Here is a 25,569-nt window from a genome sequence, read left to right on the forward strand (position 1 = left end):
CTCCGGGCCGCCTCTCCTCAGGGTCCGAGCGGGCTCTCCGCGCCTCGGCCGCCCCGACCCGCTTGCCGCGGGCGCGCCTCCTCTTCCGGCCCTTCTGGAGGAGCGCCCCGGTCCTTCCCCTCTCGGGCTCCATGAGGCTGCGCAGAAAGACGGGCGGGAGCTGAGGAAACCCCGACGGCCGGCTTCCCGAGCGGGGGGCAGCAGGGCGTCCACGGCTACCGCCTCCCTCGGACCCTCCCCACTTCCGTTCACACAGCGCGCCCCGCCGCGGAGCGAACCGCGCCGCCCCAGGCCCAACGGTTTTACCTTCCGCGCCGGAAGCAGGATTCCAGACGGTTCCCCAAGGGCGCAAACGCGCCTCCTCCCCTGGGAAAAGACTGAAGGGGGCGCTGCCCAGCGGCTCCCTCCCTCCCGAAAACACGCCCCACATGCTGCAGTCCGACCCTCCTCCGCGCGCGGCGTTTGAACGGGCCGGAAGTGGATTCGAGCGACTTCCGGCAGTTGGGCTCTGAAGCGAAAGGGGTGTCGTGAATGGCGACCAAGAGGCTGGCCCGGTACGCGAGGGAGTTCGGGGGACGGGCGGGGCGGGGTCGCTCCGAGTTTCGCGGTGGCGTCCGCCGCAGGCTGGGCAGGGACGCTGCAGCGTCAGGCTCCGTTCTCTGCAGCCCCGGCGTCTCCGACCCGCGCTCTCTGGCCCGGGCTGAGAGGTGTCGGCCTGGAGCCTCAGGCAGCCCTGTGCGCGAGGTTGGAAGGACCAGGGTTCTTGACTGTGTGGCCTGGAGCCCGTGTCGGCGCGTTCTAGGCCTCGGGAAACGACTGGACGTGACAGCGCCTTGTAGACCGGTCGCAGGTCTCAGGCAGCCCCCAGTGCACCCATGAAGCCGTTCACCCCACCACATCCTAGTGAGCCGTGTAACTCATAATGTGGATCGTTGTGGCCTTGTGCCTGATGCCTGGAAACGCTGTGCACATTTCCGATTTCTGAAATTGGTGTAATAGAGAATAGTGTCGGTTCGGAGTTGGATGACCCCGGTTCACGTACCAAATATGTGTTCTTTGGCAAATAACCGAAATTGTTTTCTCATCCATTACATATAGGTAGCAAAAGTGACTACTTTGTACAGTTGTTGAGGATTAAGTGACGTCGCCATCTTCAGTGCCTGCTATGTAGTAAGCAATGAATAAATGGCAGCTATTATTCCCAACTCCCCATCACACCTCATAAACAAAAAACTAGAACAGGAGGCGCCTGCCTGGTGAAACTAGCTACTCGTCAAGGTGGTCTTGCCATGCTTAAGACCTCAGGAAACTCATCCCTTTCTGTGGACTCAGGGTCTTTGGGGATCCTTTATCATATACTACCTTCCAGTAGTTTACCATGGATGTCTAGGGTTTTTTCTCAGATATTTTAAGCTCCTAGAAGACTGGACCTGCCCTGTCTCCTCAGAACTGGGCTGTATACACAGCAAGGGCTTGAACAATGCAGAGGCAAAAATAAACTTTTCTATGTATCTTTACCTCTACAATCGTTTCTTTGGTATTACTGTAAAATAAGGGGCGCAGAAAGAATTAGTCTAAGTTTGCAGCATGTACTTTGAGGCTCATGCAGATAAAAATGACTACTAAAATCAAGAGAGGGTGGCACTACAAAAGTCAAGGTCTTTTGCCCTTAAAGTCTAGTTCAGTTTCCTCTCAATCACAATACATTAATAATGAGGGTTATACCATTAGTTTGTTAGCCTATTCAAACAGGAGTGTGAATGGGTTTGTTGAACATACTGGGTTGTTTTACATTTTTAGGCAGCTTGGATTAATTAGGAGAAAGTCAATTGTACCAGCAAATGGAAATCTAGGAAGCAGCAAATCCAGTAAGTAGTGTGCTTAGTTTCTTTACATGTTGTAGCTGCACTTTTCACACTGGTAAAGCATAACAATATCCTGACCTTTTGCAGAGCAGTTGTTTGACTACTTAATTGTCATTGATTTTGAGTCGACATGCTGGAATGATGGGAAACACCACCAGAGCCAGGAAATAAGTAAGTCTGGCCAGGACTAGCACTTGATGAGTAACTTGAAGATTTATAGATAGAAATGAGTCAACGGTTAGTTTAAGAAAACAAAATGGTCTATGAATTGGTAGTTCACTATAAAATGTGATTTGACACAAAAAAGAAGAAAAACCTGAATACCTACATGTGTCATCATATAAAATAATTGTTTTAGGGTTACATCTCAATTGCACAGAACCTCAAAAAAAATACCTTTGCAAAAACAAGTACATTTCAACTTCCTTATGGTCTTCATACTTTTTTTTTTGTGGAAATACATTCAAGAGTTTTAAGTAGATATAACTTTCATATTTTTAGTTATTCTTTGGCATAACGTAATTGTTAGATCACACTGCTTTGGTCATTTTAATATGCTTTTACTGAAACAATTGTTCAATAATGCTATATGAGGGTAATCTATGTTTAATTTAGAGTGATTACAGCATTAATTTAACAATTATATATTCACGTATCAATTGATTCTTTCATGTAGTTGAATTTCCAGCAGTATTGCTGAACACATCCACTGGAGAGATTGAATCTGAGTTCCACGCTTATGTTCAGCCTCAAGAACATCCAATTCTTTCTGAATTTTGCATGGAACTGACAGGCATAAAGCAGGTATGCCCTCCTCTTTTCACCACCTCTCTTATGCCCTCAACAAACAAGCAGGTATGATGCAAATACTAAAATTCAGAAATCAGTTTCAAAAAGAAAGTAAAAGCTATATACCATTGGAATTTCATTTATTCAGTGTTAAGAGAAATAATGTCCCCTCCAGAAGTCCATTGGAATTCTTTACAAATAAGGAAGAACAGTGTTGTAAAAATGAATATCAAATTTATTTTGTGGAAATCAAATGACATCAAGTTTCTTTCAGTATGGATTTAATTATTATATTTCTGTGTGATTTTAGATTGCTCAACCTAATTTTTCTTACCTTGCAGAGTTTGAATCATTATATTGTCTCTTAGGTGTTTTAACATCTTTTCACTAGATAAAATTTTGTCAGAACCTCTTCTTCTTGTTATATCCCTTCACAGTATTTAATTATGTGCTCAATAATTATGGAATTCAGTTGTTGAATTCAGATTTTGTGACTCTCTTTAGGCTCAAGTTGATGAAGGAGTCCCTCTGAAGATTTGCTTATCTCAGTTCTGTAAATGGATTCAGAAGATTCAGCAACAGAAGAAAATTACTTTTGCTTCCGGGGTTGCAGATCTTTCTACTTCCGAAGTAAAATTATGTGCATTTGTTACTTGGTCAGGTAAAAAATAAATTATATCTATCAATTATAAGTGAGTAGTGTTACCAGTATATAATTCTTTATCTCTAGTAAGAATTATACTTGTTAACCTCCTGGGCCAGGAAAAGAAATCCAAATGCCTAGCAGATGTTAAACAAGAATAGTAAATTTAATCATATTTTTAAAATTACCATTCTGGGATACCTTAAAATTTTAAGCCTTAATCTTAAGAATCTTTCTAGATTGTTCCTCTCTGTTCTGAGTCCAGGTAAAGACGATTATCTAGTGAAAACTCTTATCATGCTATTTTCCCAACCTTGAATAAAAAGAGTTCTCATTCAACTCACATCCTTTGCTTTTATACTTTCACACCTACTAATATAAATATCAAGGGAAAAATGAGCCATTTAAGGTAGATCTTTTATATGCCCATGATATAGCATTGTCATCAATAGTCATTGATAGCAGTGCTGTGCCATTGATAGCATAGCACTGATAGTCATATTTGGTTTCAGGCTGCTATAAGATATTTGGTTTAATTACATTAATATTTTCTTAGAATGTCGAAAGCAAATAACCTTCTCCCTATACCTTTGTAATTTGACACCTTACTCTTCTTTCTGAAATATTCAGTGTGTTTTATTGGGTATTTAAGAAACTTTGAAACTCTGTTACCAACCTAATTTCTTAATAGAAAGTTATGTAAAGTGAGTAATTATTAGATATTAGCAGAGAAATTAAATCTTACTACTTTATATTATTATAGCATAATAATATGCTATTATTTTAAATCTTACTATTTTACTTTCTATCATCTTTTAGCATTTATTTATAAATGACAATAGCATAAGTAAACTCTGCTGGCATCATTGACTTTGTTCTATTTTAATATATTTTATGCAGACTGGGACTTGGGAGTTTGCCTGGAGTATGAGTGTAAAAGAAAACAACTGTTAAAACCTGTGTTCTTGAATTCTTGGATTGATCTCAGAGTAACTTACAAGGTAAGGGTCAAAGATGGGGACGTGTTCACTTTCCTTCTCTTGAAAAATGACTAAACTTTATCCCACACATGGGTATGGGTTTCTACAAATAAAGTCTTTTCTTTTGAAATGTTCACATAGATACATTTCTTAAAGTATGTAAAAACAACACAACAAAAACAACCACATTCCAAATCTAATAGAATGAAAAATTATGAAAAGTAAGTGGTTAATACAAAGGCTTTCGAATAGTAATCCTTTTTTTTTTAGATATGTCTTCTTTTATTTGATTAGATTTTCTATAAGAGAAAACCAAAAGGACTAAGTGGTGCCCTGCAGGAAGTGGGAATAGAATTCTTGGGACGAGAACACTCTGGTTAGTATAAATTGAAAATCATTGTATTATGTAAGTTATTTTAGTTTTGTAAAGTCTTTCAAATGAATCTTACTTTTTTATGATGTCATGAATAAGGAATATCCTTCAGCCTAAAAAAAAACTCCTGATCTATGCAATTCGAATTGTTTCTAAGACTTTCAAATGGACTTTCATAAAGTATTGTAAAGACAAGACTGCCATCTAGTGGCTTTCTAGTTGCTAAAAAGAATGAAAAGAATTAGCCAAATCAAATGAAGATTAAATAAATGCCCAAATAACACAGTGGACTAGTGAAAAAACTAAACAAGACTATTAGATTACTCTTGAAATGTGATCCCTACCGAATGTTGCTCACATTTTGTGAACTGTCTAAGAAATGTTCACTTCCTCCTCTGTAAATGTGGGAGATCTTGTCTTTCATTGGGAAGGCTGCTGCAGCTTTCCACAAGACCAATTTGTCATGATTAAAATTAATAGATGATCATAAAACTGACAGTATATTCCAGTTTCTATTTAAGTGGCGGTTTTTGGTTTTGGAGGTTTTTGTGCTATATATCTTTACACTGGTACCACTAAATTCATGTTTGGTATCTGTTTCCTCAGGGTTGGATGATTCTCGGAATACTGCCCTTCTTGCTTGGAAAATGATCAGGGATGGTTGCTTCATGAAAATTACAAGGCCCTTGAAGAAGGTTAGTGGTGTCTTGCCTCTTTATTCTGTCATCTCAAACTCCAGAAGTAATCGTAGGCTCATTGATATGTAGATGTCATGTGTGCAATCATTCATAAATCAATTAATGAAGATATTTTTCTTGTCATATCATATAACGTATATTAAAAAAATTACAAATACACAGTTTCTAAAGCTGTTGAATTTGTCTGTGGAATCATAGGTCCCCACTAAGAAGAATCCCAACATTTTGGCCAGAAATTTGAATACAAATCAAGTTGAAGAAACATCAGCCTGCAACAGTAACACTCAGGGTCCCAGCATATTTGATAGCGAGCCTAAAAATGCAATAAATCCTCATGAAAAAGTTAAAGTGACATCAGTTGGTGTGAATCCTCCTATAATGGTACAGCAAGATCAGTTACAACTAAAGAACGACATAAAAGTGGATCTTCACAATGTCAAAAGCTGTTTCTCTCTTTTCAATACTAAGTCCTCCACATCTCTGGGGCAGTTGCAGTCTCCCAGTTTGGATACACCTATGCAGAAGCAAATAAAAAATGAACGTCTTGCATTTAATACCAAATCTAAGTCTTCAGCAATTGGTTCAGAATTGGTACGTGTTTCAACTACCCTTTCATCTGTTAATCATGTTTCTGATACAGAAATGAGTTCTGCTTTTGACTGTTTACCTATGTTGGCTGATTGGGAGGATATAGCTTTACTGCCAGCTTCTCAGCCTGAGCAAAGTGTAGATTTTATGCCTGCCATTAGTGACTCAAACTTAGATACTTCATTTAATTCTGGAGAAAGATTAATGGTTTTAAAAGAGTCTGAAATGCTGAGTCATGAAAACTTGGGAGGCACAGAAGAAACTCCTCAAAAATCTGAAACCTCTAAGTCTATTGTGTATAAGAGTCCACACACTACTATTTATGATGTAAAAGAACCCAAAAATCCAGGTTCAGATGTTTCTGACTTTAAATTACCTGAATGCAAATCAAGTAGCTTCAACAGCGTTAATGCCAGTATGTCTCATCTTTCAGTTTTGGGGAAACATCCTCTTCTTTTAGGTGGTACTGAAAGGAGTCCATCCGTTCCCTCAGCTTTCCCACCAGCCAAAAAACAGACCTTCACTAGTCATGAAGAAAAGCCCACATCATCTCTTGGCTCCCCAGGGAGAAGGTCTTCCCAGAAGGTTCTCCCCTCTGTCTTAACTTCTACAGTTAACCTACGAGAGCCTTGGAAAAGTGGGAGGATGACACCTCCTTTATGCAAGTGTGGCCGAAGATGTAAGAGACTTGTTGTTTCTAATAATGGACCAAACCATGGAAAAGTCTTCTACTGTTGCCCTATTGGGAAATACCAAGAAAACAGAAAATGCTGTGGTTATTTCAAATGGGAACAAACACTTCAAAAGGAAAGAGCCAATAGCATAGTTCTGCCTCATTCCCCAGGGGGACTCGCGTTTAGTTCTCCAGAAATAAGCACTATTTGTGACAGAAATGTAAATTTTTCTACTGAAAATTCATTAAGACTCAGACCTTCAATGAGGAATTGATAAACTTTTTTACATCTAAACTATATTTTTACTTTAATGTGACTTTTAGTGCAGTAAAGAGAAAAAAGTGTATAGGGCTACAAGTTAGGAGGATTTATCATACATAGTCTGTAGGTGACACTGAGGCTACTAAACACATAGACTGAAAACAGAGGAAAAACAAATTTCACAGGCTTCTAATTTCATTCACCAGTTATCTAACATCTGTCTTCTGTTCATGTATCTTTCCTGATTGTTCCTTGAATTCCCAAACATCATGAGTATTCTAATAATGTCTTACCCTATTTAATTTATATTTCATATATTACCATTTGCCAAATTTATCATACTTTTTTGAAGAACCACAAATGAAGTATTCTGTAAACTATATTTATTAAATTAAATATAATAAGCAACAATAGTATATCCTTTTTTTACTATTAGATCTTGAAACAAATTTTAAACTCTTTATTTGAATAAAAATGTGACTAATAAAAATCCCTAGCCTATTTTCAACTAGATACTTGGACTTTGAGAATTGTGATAATCTTCTGATATGGTTTATTTTTCTGAACTTTTATGAGTTGTTAGTTTTATTTCAGTGCTTGAAGATTGGTTCTGATTTGTATATCAACATATCAGAAGAATTATTCAACTCATTTGAAAATCAACAGATTTGGTTCAGAAATTGCTTCTATACTGTATACTTAAAAATTCCTCAGCAGTCGATGGTATTCTTTTTATGTTACCAAATTATAAGAACATTGACACTAAAGCAGAGAAATTGACTGAATATTTTATTTCAAAATTCAGCTTCTGATGTTATAACCATAAGATATTTTAAATCCATAGTTTATAAGCATATTATCACATTTTTCATCACCTTTCCATAATCTTGTGGTTTCTACAGAGTCTTTGTTTTATAAATACCATGGAATCTATAATACTGTGGAAATTAATGGAATGGATTTAAATTGTTTCCCATTCTTGCTTTCTCAGTTCATTTCTTTTTATCTTCCCACTGATAGTCTTTGGCAGCTCTTGAATAAATTCTACCTGTTGGAATCAAGGAAAGAAAATTAGCCCAAAAGTTTTCATCTTTAGATAAAGTCAATTATATAGCAGTTCTATTATGAACTCTCGATTAAAGATTAGGACACCCATTGGAGTGGATTTTTTAGTAACAACCAAAAAGGGAGAAGGGTATTGTTGAGGAGATTTTTCTTGATATTTAGTATTTACAATGAGTCTGGTGAGCCAATGACCCAACAAATTAGGTTCAGAGTTTCATTTTAATCACAAAGATTCTGATTCTTATCCATGTCCTTAGTTCATTTGGAACATTTGGTGTAGCACGTTTGAGAGGAATGTTCATTAAAATGGAAAAAATAATGAGCTGAAATTTTCAGAACGCTAAGGAAATACTCATCAGAATTAGAATACCCACCTTTCTGGGATATTTGTAAGGTGCTGTAGTTTTTTTTACATGCTCCTGAATCTCCTTTTTCAGTTGTTCTTGATCATGTGACTTATAATCAGGACTCAGAACAATAAAAGCCTTTACTACCTAAAATAAATATTTGAAACACCAGAAAAATGAGTTGTGTATTTTTATGTTTTAGTATGTCTTGTTTACTTTCTCTAACTGGGAACCTAAGTGCCTGGTAGGGTGTCCCAGAAGGTTTATTAGGGTTTGATCCCAGCTCTCTGCTCTTAAGCCATCCAGTTGACTCACATACCTCTTGTTCTTTATCTAATAGAAGAGAGCTTCTGACCCTTGAATCTTCTCATCTAACTACATCTTGAACTCCACTTTCTGGCCTGTTTTTGATTATCTCTCTTCTTGACTTCTTGCTTTATCTTTTATCTCCTTCAAAAGTTTCCTTTTGGAAACTTGGCAACGCACTAAACACAGTCTCTTGTGTAACAACCCAGCTTGATCTAGCCTAGCTTGTAGGTCCCGCCCTCAGCGTGACCCTTATGAGCAGTATTCACACTAGGTTGCTATATCCTTGTTAACAGGAACAGTTCATTAAGATTGTGCACTCCATTCCAAAGACACTTCTGTTGATGCGAGGCTGTGAAGATTCCAACAGCCACTTTCCTGTTGCTGTGACCCACTTACCTGGCCCTGCGGAACAAGAGCAGAAGTGGTGGTGGCCCCTTTTCTCTAACTGGCAGAAGAGAGTCACTTTATCACTATGTTCACAAATCCTGTTCCCCAAAGTTCACTCTTCCTTGAAATGTCTTGGAAAATCCTGCCCAGAGGTTTTGGACTTCTAATGGAGAAGACAGAAGGACATCCCTCATGTGTATCCCCCTTCAGGAGTAGATTGGGATTCTGAATGTTCTCTCCTGGGGCACTGCCAACACTGCCATTCACTGCCTTTTCTAAGGCAGGACTCTAGGTGAGTCAACTAGTTTCTACCACCAAATCCAGATTACCAGCCCAGGGTTTGCCATGGAATGATGTTTCCTTGTGGGCACAGCTCCAGGAGAGGCTCCTGCAACTTTTACAATGAGATACCCTGCACTTAAAAGGCTGAGATCTTGAATTCATGGATTCATGTATCCAGCTTGGAGATAAGCTAGCAACATTACCTATCCATCTTGGTCTGGAAGTAAATATTTGATTGAAAATGAACTGTTTGAAAGAATAAATCACTCAGGACAACCAGTTAGTGAGAAATGAAGACTTGCAGTGATAAGCTTTTCACATATTGATCATTGTTTACCAGTAAGAAGTTTTACATTTTATGAGCAATTCATTTTTCTCTTCACCAAAACCCCTTGAACAGTTCTAATTTACATGTGCCATGGGGCAGTTGCACAACCTTGTGTGTGTGTGTGTTGTATGTAATTTTAGTGCTATCCATTTTTTGACATTTCATAACATTATATGTATTTTTGCCAGCTCTGCTGCTTTATCAACATTTTTATGAATCTTTAAAAAATTTATCCTTGCTATAAGTGAATCATTCAGAGGCAACTTATTTTAATAGCTAATGTTTGTAATTACTGGTTTGCATATTGATGATTTCTACACCTTGGATAAAGTCTACTTTATCATTATAAAAGTCTTTATAAACCATTACAGAAAATGACAAGTTAACAAGGAACAGCCTAACGTAGTTAAGAGCATGAACTCTGAAGTCAGTCAATCTGGGTTCGAGTCATACTTTTTTGTGTAATCTTGAGTAAGTTAGGACACCTCTCTGTGCCTCAGTTTCCTTCTTTTAAAAAGAAGTTGTGAGGATGAAATAGGTTAACATAGATAGAGGGCTTACACCAACACCTGGAACATACTAAATCATCAAAAACATTAGGTATTATTGTAGAAGTAGTAGCACAAGATTTTTTTAACCTAAAATCCATAAGCGTGCTTCTGAGTTTCTCTGAAATTCTATGCAAAATTTTGCATTTTTATGAGAAGAGTCTGTGGTTGTGCTATTCAATATGGTAGCCACAAGCCACATGTGGCTCTTTAAATTTAAATTAATTAAAATAGAATAAAATTGCCTCAGCTGCACTAGCCACATCCCAAGTGCTTGATAGCCATTGTGGCTATTATATTGGATGGTGCCAATACAGAACATTTCCTTCATTGCGTAAGTCCAGTAGTGCCTTATGGCCTTCAAATTCCTAAGAGCTGTGTGATCCAAAAAATTTAGGCGCCCAGTGACCTAGACAAATATTTCTCACTCTTTATTTCACATTCCAGTGTTAAAATAGTATTTAGTGGCCGGCCCGGTGGCACAGCGGTTAAGTGTGCATGTTCCGCTTGGGCAGCCCAGGGTTTGCCAGTTCGGATCCCGGGTGCAGACATGGCACCACTTGGTAAGCCATGCTGTGGTAGGTGTTCCACATGTAAAGTGGAGGAAGATGGGCATGGATGTTAGCTCAGGGCCAGTCTTCCTCAGCAAAAAGAGGAGGATTGGCAGCAGATGTTAGTTCAGGGCTAATCTTCCTCAAAAAAAAAAAAAAGTATGCGTTAGATGGCCAACACGTTATAAAGTGGAGATTAATCCATTCTTTTACCTCTCCTCTGATGGGGTCTGGGCTGCTGACAACAGCTGACTCTGCTACCGCAGGATGCTCAATCAGGGCACTTTCTACCTCAAAAGGTCCAATTCGGTAGCTGGGAAACAAAAGATATGGCAGGAATTTATAAAGGTGAGCAGCAGGTTCACTCCAGGACACTGATGATCAGTTAACACAGACATATGCACAGAGGAAAAAGAAAATTACCCAGAGGATAATATGATATCATCCGATCTTGCAACAAACCAGAAATATCCATCTTCATCCATATAGCCTCTGTCCCCAGTGATATAGAAGTTGCCTCGTAGAGTTGAAGCTGTTTTTGTAGGATTATCCTGTGAAACAAATAGCATTTTGTTAATATTATTGTGAATGCAACTCTTCTCTTCTGTTGGATTTTTAAATGTTGAAGGAAAAAGAAAAGTTTGGTTCCTTAGAGAAGCCTTAGAATGAAGAGGAGCCAGTGCATGAAATGAGGATGAAGTTCCAGCATTGAGCCAGCCCCATCTAAGAAAGGTAAACTACAATTCCAGAGACTAGGCATGCTTCCATCCTGAGAATTTTCTTAGATGGATCACAAAATAAATATCGCAGGAGCTCACAGCTCAGAGGAGTAGGCTAAATAAGTCTTTTGCTAATTGGTTAATATCTAACACTGGTAGGGAAAGAGAGAAAATACTCAGAGTTAAAAGAAAGCACCAACACCTAATCATTCAAAGAACAGACAGTATTTTTGGTTTTGTATTTTATTTTACACAAAAACAATTGGTTCTGTAACATTGGCAGGAAGAACACTGAAGTGTTGTTACATTATGGAAAATTCACTGACAAGTAAAACCTGGAACTTTGATTATATTGATGTAAACTTTGCTCTAATTTGCATACTGTGATTAGAGATGAAAATATGTTTGCAAAGAGTAAGGAGCTTGCAAGGCCTCTAGTGAAAGAAATTACTTCATCTCATTGTTCATTCTCTCTTCCTCTCCCTCCTCCCAAGACAGGAGACCGCTAATTAGATTTCAGGAAAATGACTGGGTCCTGTTTTATAGTGGAGAGGATCAATGGATATTAAGAGGGCTGTCTTCCTTCTAGGGCTCCCTCCTCTTGCCTTCATGGGCCTGGGGCTGTGATGTAGCTTCAGGGGACCAGCGTGCCCGTCTCTAGTAAGGATTTGGGTGTTTCTTCAGTTCCCTGTCTGAGGGATTACTAGTCAGGACGATGAATCTCTCAGAAAAGGTCAAGTGCCTAGGTGTGTTTTGTGGCAAGTCAGGATAGTTACCAAGCACTTTTGAGAAATAAATAGAAAATAAGACATTATTTAATAAGTCTCTTACTACATAATGAGTAAAAAGGCCAAATGGTCGGGTAGGGAGAACTTGAATGCCGATATCTCCTTCTTGTCCAGGAGGTAGAACATTGCCATTTACATCTAAAATCTAGGATAAAACAGGACAATTTATTTAAGAGAATTTTTATTTAATGCTGCATCTTAAATCTTTGCATGTTCTATTTTGTTACCATTTAAGAATTTAGACTTCAAAAAGAACTTTAAGTATACTTTAAATTCCTAAGAGAAATGTATTTATTTAAATTCTTATTGCAAAATATATATAAAATGCAAGTTAACAAAATGTGAAAGAAGAAGAAAAATTTTCTTTCATTCTACCATCTAGCAATAATCACAATTTGGTGATATCTTTTGAGACAACATAGACACCAGGAAAAAATAGGAGCACTTTATAATGCACTGTTTATAACCTGCCTTTATCATTTAGCAATATCTCTTGATTGTCTTCTCCTCTCCAATCAATATTTCATTGGTGGTTTTCAAACTTTGTTTAACTGTAGAACAAACAAAACCTGACTTCAGAAGCCCAAGAGAAGTCAGCAGGAAAAGGGGAATGTTCTCTGGTTGAGATAGTGGTGGGTCAGCCAAAGCCTGGCTCTCTCAGCCTCTCCCAGTCATCATGGTTCCCTGAAGTACCTGATGGAAGCTACCAATTATTAAGCACTTACTGCATCCCGAGTAATAAATGCTACAGCTCTAAGTGCTTCACGTTTTCTTTAGTCCTTACAACAGTCCCATCTGGTTAGAACTATTCTTAGGCTCATTTTATGGAGATGGATAGTGGAGATGATTGCACAACATTATGAATGTATTTAATACCACTGATTTGTGCACTTAAAAATGGTCAAGATGGTAAATTATATGTTATGTGTATTTTATCACAATAAAAAAAATTGGAGAAAAAAATGAAGGTAGTGATGCTGCTGGGGGATGCATGGCAGAGCACTGTTTTCCTCTTGGCCACACCCTTTTGCATTCAATTATAGTTGCTCCAGAAAACCACTAGGCTTGAATTACTGAGGAACTGGTGGTACACTGCAGTTGGGATCACTGAGTACAGCTGCACCTGTGAGACCATCACAGCAATGCAGGTTGGGAACTGTCATTAAGAGGGGAGAAAGGAACACAGCTGTGTGAAAGGCCAACTTGATTGCTTGTAACGCAGACATGATAATGCTTAATTATCAATATTTCTGTCTCTAACTGAAGGCAGCCTACAAGCCAATGAACTGTTGCTAAGCCTGTTTACAGAATGTAACTAGGGCTCCCCTACCATCTCTTCTTTTTTTTTTTTTAAAGATTTTATTTTTTTCCTCTTTCTCCCCAAAGCCCCCTGGTACATAGTTGTATATTCTTCGTTGTGGGTCCTTCTAGTTGTGGCATGTGGGACGCTGCCTCAGCGTGGTTTGATGAGCAGTGCCATGTCCGCGCCCAGGATTCGAACCAACGAAACACTGGGCCGCCTGCAGCGGAGCGCGCGAACTTAACCACTCGGCCACGGGGCCAGCCCCCCTACCATCTCTTCTTAAAAAAGCTTTTCAAAGGCAGGGAGTGCGAGAGAGAAGTGAATAATAATAATGGCACCTATCTTCCGGACCTTTATTATGTACCAAGTATTTTGCTATGCTCTTTAGAGATGTTATCTCATTTAATCCTCACAAGAAACCGATAAAATCAATTCTGTTCTTACGATTACCAGCCTTCTCAGTTTGTCTGGGAATGAGGCAGGAGAGTGTCCCTGGGATGTATGACTTTCACTGCTAAAACCAGGCAAGTCCCAGGCAAACTGAGGCAAGTTGGTCACCCTCGTCCCCATTTTACAAATCAGGAAACTGAGGCTCTAACAGCTTATCCAAAGACACTCAGCTAGTGAAGAGCAGAGCCAGGCCTGACTCAGCAATCCCATCTTTAGACAAGGTTCCCAGAGCAAAGTTAAAGTAAGGGAAAGAGCCCAGCATCTGGCTTATTCTATAAACAGTGAAATTAGCAATGAATCTCATCTAAACTTTCTCAAACTCACCTGATCATAAGAATTACCTGGAGCGCTTGTTTAAAACATAGATTTCAGGATTCCATCCTGAATCTATTGAATCAGACTCTCTACGGCAGGGGCTGAGAGTTAGCATTTTTAACAAGTGCCCCTGTGATTCTTATGATCAGATAAGCTTGGGAAACATTGATCTAACCTACAACTAACCCTCATTTAAGTTTGGTTCTGAGCTCTCCATTCTGTAAACTCATCCATTTTGTGTTCTGTTGCTATGGTTTTCTCTCAGGTGTTAGTGTAAGTTCCTTTGGTTATGCCTAGCTTTGGCTGGGTTGATCTGAGAAGAATTCGAACCGTGTGCAAAGCTTGCAGATGGGATCATAGGATGCCCCCTAGGGATCAGGTGGTAGTAATGGCAGTGGTTATGGAGAGCCAGGAAATGGCCAGGGGAGGCTGGGGCAAGAGAGGGAGAATGCTGCCGCCACTATAAACTGTAGCCTCTTTTGGCCTACTTGACCTCATCAGGAGGTCTTGACCTCCCTCACCAGAAGGGGCAGGGTGGTGGTGTGGTTAAGAGCAGGGATACTGGAACCAGACTGCTTGGGATTGAATCCCAGTGCTAGAAGCTACTAGCTGTGTGACCTCAGGGAGTTCCTTACCTCTCTGTGCCTCATCTGTGAAATGGTTCTTATAATAATATGTCTCTCATAAGTTCCTTCTTGGAATTAAATGGATTAATATTTGTAAAATACTTAGAACTGCTTGGCACAAGCAACTGCTTTGCAAAATATTCAAGGCCAATAAACTAATGTTTCTAACCCAGTTCTATCTTTACATAGAAGTTAAGATAGGATGGAAATGACCTGAAATCATCACCACAACTAAGAGTGTGGGGAGGGTAGAGGTGAGGTGAGTGGTAAACAGGTTGGGTTGTTGAATATTCTCCTGGAAGAGGATGTGCCAACCTTAACGTCAAATGCAGGAGAAGGCTTTCCCATTGAGCCAGGCTTCACTTTCATTCCCTTAAAATTTCCACAGATTAGCACCTAGTTAGGAAGAAGAAGGAGTAAAGCAGTATTACAAGTAACTTAAAATTCATTTATTCATTTACCTGCGCTCATTCAACAATATTTATTGAGAACTTACTATGAACCAGGCTCAAAATAAAACAATTTCTCTGCTCTTGTGGAGTGTAGAGATAGACACTAAATGAATATATATATAAAATAAAGTTATAACACTTAATTTATCATTACTAAAATATCCATATTTATGAAACCATTTGTACTCATATTAGCATGATATGCTGTTTCTACTTAATACATCTGTCAATTTCTGTTTTTATTTTTGGTATTTTAATTTTTGACCAGGTACTACATTCTGATGGTTTATAAATTGAAGCATTACAAAAAGACACATCGTGAAAAATTTCTTTCAGCCTTTCCCTTATCTGCTCTATTCTACCCTTCCCTTTCCTTACATAATAACCACTTTTGTTATTATTTCATTCATCTCCTCTATAATTTCTTATTATTATTTCTACGAGCTCTTTAAATAACTCTTTTAAGAGTATGCCTGCCAAGGAGTTGTCCAGTAAACTCACAATACTTCAAGTAACAAGGAACTCAGCAGCCCTGACTAATATATAGGGGAAGTCTCTTTCTGTAGATTTAGCATGTTTTCATTTAAAACATATTTTAATGCCCTCACTCTGATCAGTTATATAGTGGTTTTCCTCAATGAATGACTATTTAAACAACTGTTATAGAGCTTTTTTGCAACCAGCTTCCCTCCAGCTTTTTTTTTTTTTAACTATTCTTCTAACCACTCCACTCCCTCCTTATCCCTCAAAGAATCATAAGGTCATAATAAACACTTTGGTTTTATTCATCCGACTAATCAAGTCCAGCCCTGTCTTTTCAGTGAGGTCCATGTACCGTTTCAGTCTGTCCATATCCTTCGTAGATATCCAGACCTGTCCTGTTTCTCCACTGTTCAGTCACTTCAGGGTTGATGGGTTCCCCAGCACTCACGCAGTGCTTTAAGCTTTTGAACTTATAGCTTCTCAGAAAACAGATAAGTTAAATTTAGGAGGAAGAATGGAGAGAAATGGAAGTTAGGATGATTTCCAGTGAAATTTCAATATAAAATGGGTTGTAGTTCCTTCCTTACTTCTCCCTCCAATACAAAATAAATGAACCATTCTAACACATAGAATGACTCCCAAAACACCAGCTTTTCTTTTTCTTTTCTGCCTTTAGTTTTTTTTGGAGGGGTGGGGTGTGACTTGTTGCAAAAAAAATGGTGCCATCCTCAGGCAAAGTACCACATAATAACATTTTAAATCAGTGATTAAAAGTTTACCATGTCTGGATAAATTGTGGAATATTCATGCAATGGAATACTATGCAGCTGTAAAAAAAAAAACGAGGAAGCTCCTGGACAGTGCTGTCCAATAGAACTTTCTGCCATGACGGAAGTGTTCTATAATCTGCACGATCCACTACAATATCATCTAGTCCTGTGTGGCTACTGAGTACTTGAAACATGATTAGTGCCACTGAGGAACTGAGTTTTAAGTTTAATTTAAATTTAAATTTAAATATCTGCATGTGGCTAGTGGTTACCATATTGGACAGCACAGTTCCAAGATGTATATTTAGGCAAAAAAGGGAAGATTCAGAACTGTGTGCACAGTATGTTTCCATTTATCTTTATAAAACAGTGGAGGAGAACATAGGCACATTGGCTTGTATGTGCACAGATTTCAGGGAGAAGGAGAATGGAGACTGAGGACAATGTTTGAAGGATGACTTTTAACTATATATTCTTATAGACTTATTGAATTTTACATCATACGAACTACTTCCTATTCAAAAATTTAAAAAAATAAATTTCAAAATATTTACCAATCCACCCTTTCAAATGGAATTCATAATAGAATAAAAGACATTCATCCTTTTTCCTATTTGCTGGGATAAGGTTCCAAAAAGGAGCAATTTCTCTATTTTTGCCGCTCAGGTAACAGTCATCATCCAAAAGATTAAACACCTTCTCACCCATAAGCACAGGGCTCTGAGGTGTACCTGGGGCTTTACCCTCATTTTTCTCTCCTTGCTTGGGGCAGCCTGCCCTGGATGCAGTAATTATCACTTACAGAATGAAAGCAAGAAGGAGAAGGAGGAGGAGAGATTGTTAAATCCCGGACCTACTAGTCTGGAGCTATGTTTCAGGCAGAAAGATCTTTTATAGCTTCCTCCTCCTCTCCCTTCCCCCAACTAGGTGCCTATTTACCAGCCTTTCTTACCTGCTCATATCACTCTGTACAAGCATTCGGTATGCAGTTGGCGCTGAACAGAAGACTGTGATGGGAAACTTGGAAAGTGTCTGCAATGTAGAGGTAAACTCTTGGTCTTATGACAACATTAATAAGTGCCTAAATGTCTAGGGTAGGCACAGCACCACTTAAACATTCTTTATTCTAACATGAATGCACTCATACCTTTCCTCTGTACATCTTTTCAGAATAACTGACTTCCCAGATGTGACATATCTTAAATCATGTTGTCTACTCTGATTTCTGCAAGTTACTGTATTCACCAGTCCTGTCAGTGACACTGCTAATGCATCTCTAAATGTTGACCTCTTGTGCTCTGCCTTACTTGCAAGATGGAAGTTGGCTCAAAACGTGGCAGATAATGTGCAAATACACATGCTCCCTGGATCCATGGAGAAAAAACACTGCTCCATGCAGACTTTGCCCAGCCTGTGTCTGAGGTATTCCACATCACATCCGAAGGTGTTAAATCCAGCCAGAACCTGGGAAAACAAGGAATAGCCCTGACATATACAGGAAAACAAATTTAAAAGACCAATAAATGGATCATCGCCTTGGCAGTTTTGACACATGAAGCTGCGGTTCTGTGAAAGTACCTTCCATTTACAGATAATCCTAAGCCAAAACTGCTGTGGGTGTGTCCGGTCATTTTAGGAGGTCCACTTGTTCCACTGGTGAAGTAAATGGCCATCATCTCATTGTGCTTTGTCTTCACACAGGTGTGGTTGTCACTGGCATGTCTATGAAGGACAAACCACAATGATTCTGCACATTAGACACAGCATCAGAGACTGTCACCACAGAAAAGGATTCGAGAAACCGTCTACTCGGACCCCTTCATCTCATGGATCAGGCCCCAGTGACTCAAGTCGAATTCCAAGGTAAAAGCCATCTCTCTCTGCATCTTTTTAGGTGCGTTCCAGAATCAAACTAAACTTTGCCATCAACAGCCCATTTATAACAGCCGATTTCATAGCTTTTTACTGTATGATAAAGAAGAGAGTTAAAGCATTTTAAAAATTCCAGAGTTTTATCATACCGCCAGCAGAATGAGGATTCTGTGATCTTGTAATCGTGGATATATGAAAAACTGCCCCTTCCTCTTTACTGTGGATGCTTTAAAATGTGTTTTTTTAAAAAAAAATGGGTATGTTCATGGAAGTCCTGGGTAATAGTATAAAGCAGGGATCAGCAAACTACAGTCCCCGGGCCAAAGCTGGCCTGCCTCCTGTTTTTGTAAATGAAGTTTTATTGGAACACAGGCATGCCCATTCATTTGCATATTGTCCATGGCTGTGTTCACACTACAACAGCAGAAATGAGTAGTTGTGACAGACACTGCAAAACCTAAAATATTTGCTATCCACCCCTTTTATAGAAAATGCTTCCTGATCCCTGAAAGGACAGGTTTTCTGTTTCCCACAAGAGAGTCTACACAGTTCTGAATATAACGAACAGTAAGACTGAAGAGGATCTAAGCATCCATCCAGGGATGGGAGGGCTGCAGTAAAAGAGAAAGAAAACGTTTAGTTCTGAGGGATAATTGGGCTGCTCTATCAGTCATACATTAGGGCAGCTGAGAGGAGGTCAGCTCTGCACATCCAGTGTCTAAGAGGCACACAGATTTTATCTGGAAGTATTGGGTTGAGAATGGATGAATCAGAAACATCCAGGCCATGAGAAATAGAAAAGCTATTTTCAAAGACTAGCAAAGCTAGACCAAGTGTTTAGTCTATGATTCCATAATTATCTGCCTTAAAAATAATTAGTACCTATCACTGTGTACCTATGACTTCTATCATAGATACAGTTGCTTTGGAAACCTAAGGCAGGGTTATCGTACCAAGCTCTCACTACTGGAGGCAGTAAACCTAACAGTTAGGAGTATGGGCTCAGAAGCCAGACTGCCTGAGTTTGAAACCCAACTCTGCCAGATCCTAGCATTTGACCCTATTCATCTGTGTAATTATAGTACCTGCCCTTAGGTTTTTGTGAGATTTAAATGAGTTAGTATATCTGAAGTGCTTGGAACAGTTTTTTGCACATAACCAGTGCCATATAAATGTTAGCCTTATTGCAATTATAACATTGTTTTTGTTAGAATAGTACCTGGCCTTTGGTAAGAACTCAATAAATGTTAGCTACTTTAGAGAAAGTAGGAATAAGTTCATAGTTGCAAGCATGCTTCCAAATCCTTGAGTAAAGCATGCTCATTCTAGAGAAGGAATTTTCTGCCAAATATAACCAATGCCTGGTAGCAGTTCCAAGTAACCCTAGAAGCACCCCCATAGGAGAGCGTGAACATCAGTATAATTCAGTTTTATATTTGCATCCATTAACATTAAGTGTTCTTCTTATTATAACCTGCTAGAAGCATTGCTGTCAGCAAGAGAATTACATAGTCTACACAGAAGGATTGATAGCAGTCAATTTCCCTGGGAAATGATGACAGCTCTGTGGTTGATGCTGTGACGCACCTGCTAGATCCCACTGCAGGAATAAAGGACTTAGCCCAACAAGCGCTGATAGCCCTCTTTAAAGATTGCCTTGGCTGAAGAGAGCTGCCTTGCTCAAGGACACGCCACCTTCAAGGGACAGCCCGCACTAATTACTGATTAGTATGGGCATATAAAGGCCAGGACCTCTTACTTTAGCTGGGAACAACTCTGAGGGGCTATCCAAAGTCCAGAGGTCCCAGTGGGTTGGCTGAGGGCTTTTTGGGGAGTTCATGGCAGATAAATTTCTTCCTCTGCCCAATTCCACATTGTTCCCCTTCGTTCACAGGTGTTGATCCCAAAAGAACTCCTTAATAAACTTCTTACACAAGTAATCTCTGTCTTGGGGTCTGCTTCCTGGAAATCCCAACATACGAAAACACTCCAAGCTGCTTCCTGCCTCAGAGCTTTACACTATTAGTGCAGAAATAATCAGTTGTTCCCTTTGCCTATTGTTTTAATTTTCATTTTCCTGATCACTTGTGGGTTGAGTAACTTTTCAATTTGCCTTTCTTTTGGGGAAGCTGTTCTACAACAGTGATGGCTACTCACTTCATCATCTCCTTGAGGTTCCCCCACCCCTCTCTGGGCTTCTGAGACACAATTAGCTTGGAGTGCAGATTTTCACATTTAGATGCAACAGCATCTACTGCTGGGGCTAAAACTTCATTGGTAATAATGCACTTTGCTTTTGAAGATTGTAGTCTGTAGAGGATGTCTTTCTGGGTCAGCTGAGTGGTTCCTGGAATTACAACCGTCCCTAAAGGAGCAGAAAAGAAACAGTGTTTAGAAGGAAGGATTTCCTTCATCATGTTCGTTAGGATAGTGTCGATGGTTCATGTACATTCTGTATTCTCAGAATGAGTTAGAGTACCAGCAAGGGATCTATTTGTCTTCCTTTCATTATTTTGCTTTGCCTTTCTTGGGCTCTCAAAGTTACGACCCTTCTAACCTAACATGAAAGGGTATTAAAAGCTGGATGATTATCTTCTGGCTGAAGATCATTCATACTGCTCAGCTTGAAGAGGGTTTTGATTGAAAAGTAATGTTACCAATGTTGATTGAGTACTTGAGTGCCAGGTGCTATTCTAAGTGTTCTGCATGTTTTAACTCATTTAATCCCCACCCAAAACCCCCAAACACAAAAGCTGTGAATAACTTGCCCAAGATCACCAGTAGGAAGTGGCAGTGTAGGAACTGAACCCTGCAGCCTGACCCCAGAGCTGTACACTTAACCACTTCTGTCCAGTGTCTCTTAAAATGGGCATGACTGTTTGATGGTTTCTTTCCAAAGGGAAGAATTAAGGCATTCATCTTTTCTGTGCTGCTATTCCGACCTGCTGTGACTTCCACTGTGAGGTGTAGTGGAATGGTTCAGAGTATGTCCTGGAGCCAGATACTCTTACAGCTTGGCCTTGGCAAGCCACTTCACTTCCGTGAGTCTCAGGTTCTGCCTGGTTGTTCCTGGACTCTTGACACTGACTCATCTTTATTTTGGCAAGGACAAGCCCCTTCAATGGAATTCTTCAGGAAACAGACAACCACGACTAAAATTCAAGTTTCCTCAGAATATCTTCCCTTTCTAAACATGGCAATGTAATAACAGGTTTTTACTCCAAGGTTATTCCTTAAAGATGTGCCACCTAGGGATAAGTAGTTAGCCTCCCATGGCCTAACACTTTTCCATAATTTAAAGGCACTCTCTAGCAGTAAGCCCACTGCCAGCATTTCATGCCCAGAAGAAGCACTTTTTTAAAAACATTACCCTTAGAAAATTAATTTCTGCCAATATATAATTCATATCATATCTTTAAAAGAATCTATTAACAGTGATCAATCTTACCTATTAAAACTGTTTCCTGTCCAAACTAATTATTCTGGGAAACATTACATAGTTTCTTGTCAGGGAGCACACTGTTACTTTAAATAAAAAAACAATCTTCCAGAATTACTCTGGAGTAATGTCCAAGTTGATTATAAACACAATGGATTTGTTTATTCATTCATTCTTTTAAAAATATATATTGAGAGCCTACTATGTGGCAGACACTTTTCTAAGTGCTAAGGATACAGTAGAGGTCCCTGCCTTCATGGATCTTACATTCTAGACAGACATTAAGCACATACACAATATCAGGTGATAAGTGCTGTTTAAAAGGATAGGGAATGACCACTTTGGGTGGGGTGGAGGAAGCTGTTTTAGATAGGGTGCCTAGGATGGCCTCTCTGAGGAGGATTCCTATTTATATTTGTTTCATGTAAAAAAAAAAAGTTCAAAACTTCCAGAAATAAAATGTCCATTTCTGCTTCATAGTTGTTATTTTGCATAAGGGCATAGGCATTGACACATGCTACTGACACCGGATAGGGAAAAGGTCTAGAGAAAGCCCCGTGGAGCAGCAGAAAGAGCTCTGGGCTGGACATCTGGGCTCCAAGGTCCTTGTTTTGCCTATTTCCCTAATCAAGGAGTGACCTTGGCCAAGTTGCTGAATTTGGACCTTGCTTTCCTCATCCACAAATTAATGGGAGGACTAGTTCCTTGTCACTCGAAGGGTAGCCCCTGGACCAGCAGCATCGACATCACCTGGAGTTCTTAGAAATGTAGGATCTCAGGTCCCACCCAGGCTTATTGGATCAGAATCTGCATTTTAATGAGATCCCCAAGCGATTCACATGCACGTCAAAGTTTGAGAAGAATGAACTAGATGATTTTTAAGAACTGTTCCTATTTTGAAATTTTATGAAAATTCTAGAAAATGTTGGTGAGTGCCTTGGGCTCCAGTACTGACTTGCTGAGTGACTGTGGGAAAGCGAGTTAATGTTTCTTCCCCCTCATCTGTGGAAGTTTTGGCTTTCCTGTTTATAAAATGAGGCTTCTCCTTCCTAATCATAAGGCTCTTGTGAAGACAAAATGAGCAAATGAGAGAATGTTTATTATAATGCCAGAGGGACTACATCCATCTAGAAACTTCCTAAAGATCTGTGGACTGAGATGGGTGTTATACTAGCTTTTTGTGGTAGATATTACTTAAATAAGGGACCAACTCATTCAGAATTGATATTTTTTAAGAATTATATACTGAGATTTCTGTTGAAATGGGATTTGGTCCATAATACATAGAGAAGAGTTTTATAATTAAAATGTGATATGAGAGTTTGTTGTTGGCACTGGGGGCTGTAGAGCAGATCTCTCTGAGAGCTTGGAAAAAAAGGAAATAGATTGCCTTCCAAGAGCTAAACCATAAAGTCAACATAAAATAGACTAGAACAGAGATTTGAAAAGTCAGTGTAAGCAGACATCATGATTGACAGAGTAGCAAGATTAAACTGTACCCTGATATACCTGTTCCCTGTGGCTTCAGAGCAAAACAAATAGAGATAGAAGCTGCCTGCTGAAGAGCCTGTTCGCCTGCAGAGGCCAGTTGTTCTTTCTGGACTTTTTTTTTCCTCTAAGATTCCCAGTAGATGTTCAATAATTCTCCTTCCTTATTCAACTAATATGAACGGCTTTCTGGTCCTGGAAATCAGTGAGTCCCTTCTAAGACAGTGAGCTTGAGCAGCTTTCAGGAAAGCAATCATTTCGTTAAAAAACTGTATAAAAGTGGACTGTGCAACTCTAGTGTCTAATTTCTATTTAAACATGAGATTAGAGCATATAACTCTCCTCAAATGTGAGTAATGATTATAATAAACTAAGAATGGTTACTTAATATAATGATTTATTATGACAATAGAGATACTAATTAATTCAACAAATATTTCACTGAGCATTTACTATACGCCGGTCATTGGAAATGCAGAGATGAATATATCACAGCCATTGCCTTTTAGGAGCTTACATAGTCCTTTGGGAATGACAGATTTATGATAAAATAGTATACCCAGACAATATAGTACAGGTTAAAATAGAAATACATACATGTTTCTTTGGGGAGCCCAAAGAAAGAAAGTACCTGGATTGGGACATCAGGGTGGGGTTGCCTAACATTAGAACTGAGACTTGAAAGTCTAATAGGAGTTGCCCAGGTGGTCAGGCGTGAGAGAAAGGCTTTCCAAGAATAGGAAACTGTGTCCACAAAAGCCATGAGACGAGAGAGACCACAAACCTTATAGGAAACCATTTGTCATGGCTAGAGTACAGAGTAGGAGGGTGGGGAAATGAGAACAATGAAGGGAAGATAACCAGAGCCTTCCATGACACACCTAAGTAAGTTCAGATTTTATCTGGTAGGCAACAGGAAGTTATTAAATAATGTCAGGTAGCAAAATGGCAGGATAAAATGTGTGTTCTAGAAAGAACCCTGGCTGTGGAGGATGAATTGGATTGGAGTGCAGTGTGGGCACACGTGAGACCCAAATTAGGGAGACTTCTGGGGAAATCTATTCAGGAGATGTTAAGTAAAGCAAGGGCAATGGGGTTGGAGAAGAGGGACTCTAGAGGCATGCAGAAGGTCAAATTTACAAAACTTAGGAACTGATTAGGAAGGAGTCTAGATGCCTGGCTTAAGGCACCACAAGAATGGTAATAGACCATGAGGGGAATAAAGGCAGGAAACAAGAAGTGGCATGGGTTCTTTGAGTTTGTGGCTGCCTTGAGTTTCACATGACTATGGGTCCTATGGGAGGAGAACAGCAGTAGGTATGAGGGTACATGATTGTTGATTGGCATTCATATAATAAAACAATTTCATTTTGAAAAACCCAATTCCCAGTTTAGGTCAAAAGACATGGCATGTTTCTAATACATTTCTAAGGTTCCTGAAAATAATACAATATTGTGAACAGTTCCTCAAATAATTTACCCAAATAAATGTTTTCTGATTAGTTAGATGTTTTGGAAAATCTCCCGTCCAGCCTCCTTTAAACTGAATCAGATTATGAACATTACTAACCTGTTCTCAGACAGGCTATGTTTGCAAGCCACCACTCTGGGATCCTGGGCAGAATCACAATTACTCGATCTCCCCTTTGTAGAGCACAGGCTTCTGCAAGTATATTGGCAAATTTCCTGGACAAAGATCCCAGTTCTTCAAAACTCCATCTCACTTCTTTTCCATTTCCACTTACCCACCAGAAGGCTGGATTGGAAGGTCTCTTTCCAGCCTGAGGAAAGACAAACCACTCATGGATTTAAAGGTGGTTATGCAGCTAAATTCTATTTCAACTGATTTACTGGAATATTTCCTCTGAAGAAAATTCACAAGTCATTATTGGGACATACATGGAGTATTTGGAAATAACTCTGAGGTCCTTATTTCTGGATGTTGAGAGCTATGTCATTTCCTCTAGCACATGTCATTTCTCATTGAGCCTGATTATTTTTCTTTCCAAAAAGTTAGAATTCTTGCCTCCGTTTATATTTCTCTCAATGCTGTTTCTAAGCCTCATTTCCTAACATTTCTGACTCTTGGAATCACTTTTCACTCTACTCCTTTTTGTTTTTTAAAAAATTAACCTATAATCATACATTTTTGTAACCCAGGCTTTATGGACCAGGA

The 25,569-nt window shown here is 39.3% G+C and overlaps 2 protein-coding genes across 12 annotated transcripts in view; one reads left to right on the forward strand and one right to left on the reverse strand.

Annotated features, from left to right (window-relative positions):
- ERI2 (ERI1 exoribonuclease family member 2) lies at positions 1 to 7,499 on the forward strand. 5 transcript variants are annotated; one of them, XM_046665844.1, is made up of 10 exons: positions 502 to 554; positions 1,099 to 1,170; positions 1,801 to 1,868; positions 1,953 to 2,036; positions 2,542 to 2,669; positions 3,159 to 3,315; positions 4,198 to 4,298; positions 4,572 to 4,653; positions 5,257 to 5,345; positions 5,547 to 7,499. In XM_046665844.1, exons 5-10 carry the CDS (start codon positions 2,646 to 2,648, stop codon positions 6,882 to 6,884), a joined length of 1,791 nt encoding a protein of 596 aa, XP_046521800.1. In that variant the 5' UTR covers positions 502 to 554; positions 1,099 to 1,170; positions 1,801 to 1,868; positions 1,953 to 2,036; positions 2,542 to 2,645; the 3' UTR covers positions 6,885 to 7,499. The 5 variants fall into 5 exon arrangements, with proteins under 5 accessions (XP_046521798.1, XP_046521801.1, XP_046521800.1 ...); XM_046665842.1 differs by lacking the exon at positions 1,099 to 1,170 and having other exon boundaries at positions 1 to 554; XM_046665841.1 differs by having other exon boundaries at positions 1,099 to 1,868.
- Positions 6,541 to 25,569, reverse strand: part of ACSM3 (acyl-CoA synthetase medium chain family member 3) — a 24,652-nt gene continuing 5,623 nt past the window's right edge. For 4 of the 7 annotated variants that reach the window (XM_046665847.1, XM_046665850.1, XM_046665848.1 and 1 more), the window contains exons 3-14: positions 24,964 to 25,174; positions 20,624 to 20,831; positions 18,173 to 18,316; positions 17,902 to 18,058; positions 17,547 to 17,626; positions 16,177 to 16,300; positions 15,205 to 15,285; positions 12,239 to 12,340; positions 11,112 to 11,239; positions 10,902 to 11,001; positions 8,311 to 8,430; positions 7,648 to 7,919 (exon numbers count right to left, since the gene is read on the reverse strand). In XM_046665847.1, coding sequence (XP_046521803.1) covers positions 7,833 to 7,919; positions 8,311 to 8,430; positions 10,902 to 11,001; positions 11,112 to 11,239; positions 12,239 to 12,340; positions 15,205 to 15,285; positions 16,177 to 16,300; positions 17,547 to 17,626; positions 17,902 to 18,058; positions 18,173 to 18,316; positions 20,624 to 20,831; positions 24,964 to 25,174 — 1,542 coding nt within the window. In that variant the 3' untranslated portion in view covers positions 7,648 to 7,832. Of the gene's footprint in view, positions 6,676 to 7,647; positions 7,920 to 8,310; positions 8,431 to 10,901; positions 11,002 to 11,111; positions 11,240 to 12,238; positions 12,341 to 15,204; positions 15,286 to 16,176; positions 16,301 to 17,546; positions 17,627 to 17,901; positions 18,059 to 18,172; positions 18,317 to 20,623; positions 20,832 to 24,963; positions 25,175 to 25,569 lie in introns of those variants that run through there. The other 3 variants (XR_006889319.1, XM_046665851.1, XM_046665852.1) reach the window with 3 other exon arrangements.

Source organism: Equus quagga, chromosome 7 (genome assembly GCF_021613505.1).
Source record: "Equus quagga isolate Etosha38 chromosome 7, UCLA_HA_Equagga_1.0, whole genome shotgun sequence".
Lineage (NCBI taxonomy): Eukaryota > Metazoa > Chordata > Mammalia > Perissodactyla > Equidae > Equus > Equus quagga.

Coding starts and splice junctions, on each gene's coding strand:
- ERI2 (XM_046665841.1), top strand. CDS start 1,604: ATGCAGATAAAAATGACTACTAAAATCAAGAGAGGGTGGCACTACAAA. Junction 3,316..4,197: donor TGCATTTGTTACTTGGTCAG/GTAAAAAATAAA, acceptor TATTTTATGCAG/ACTGGGACTTGGGAGTTTGC. Junction 4,654..5,256: donor CTTGGGACGAGAACACTCTG/GTTAGTATAAAT, acceptor CTGTTTCCTCAG/GGTTGGATGATTCTCGGAAT.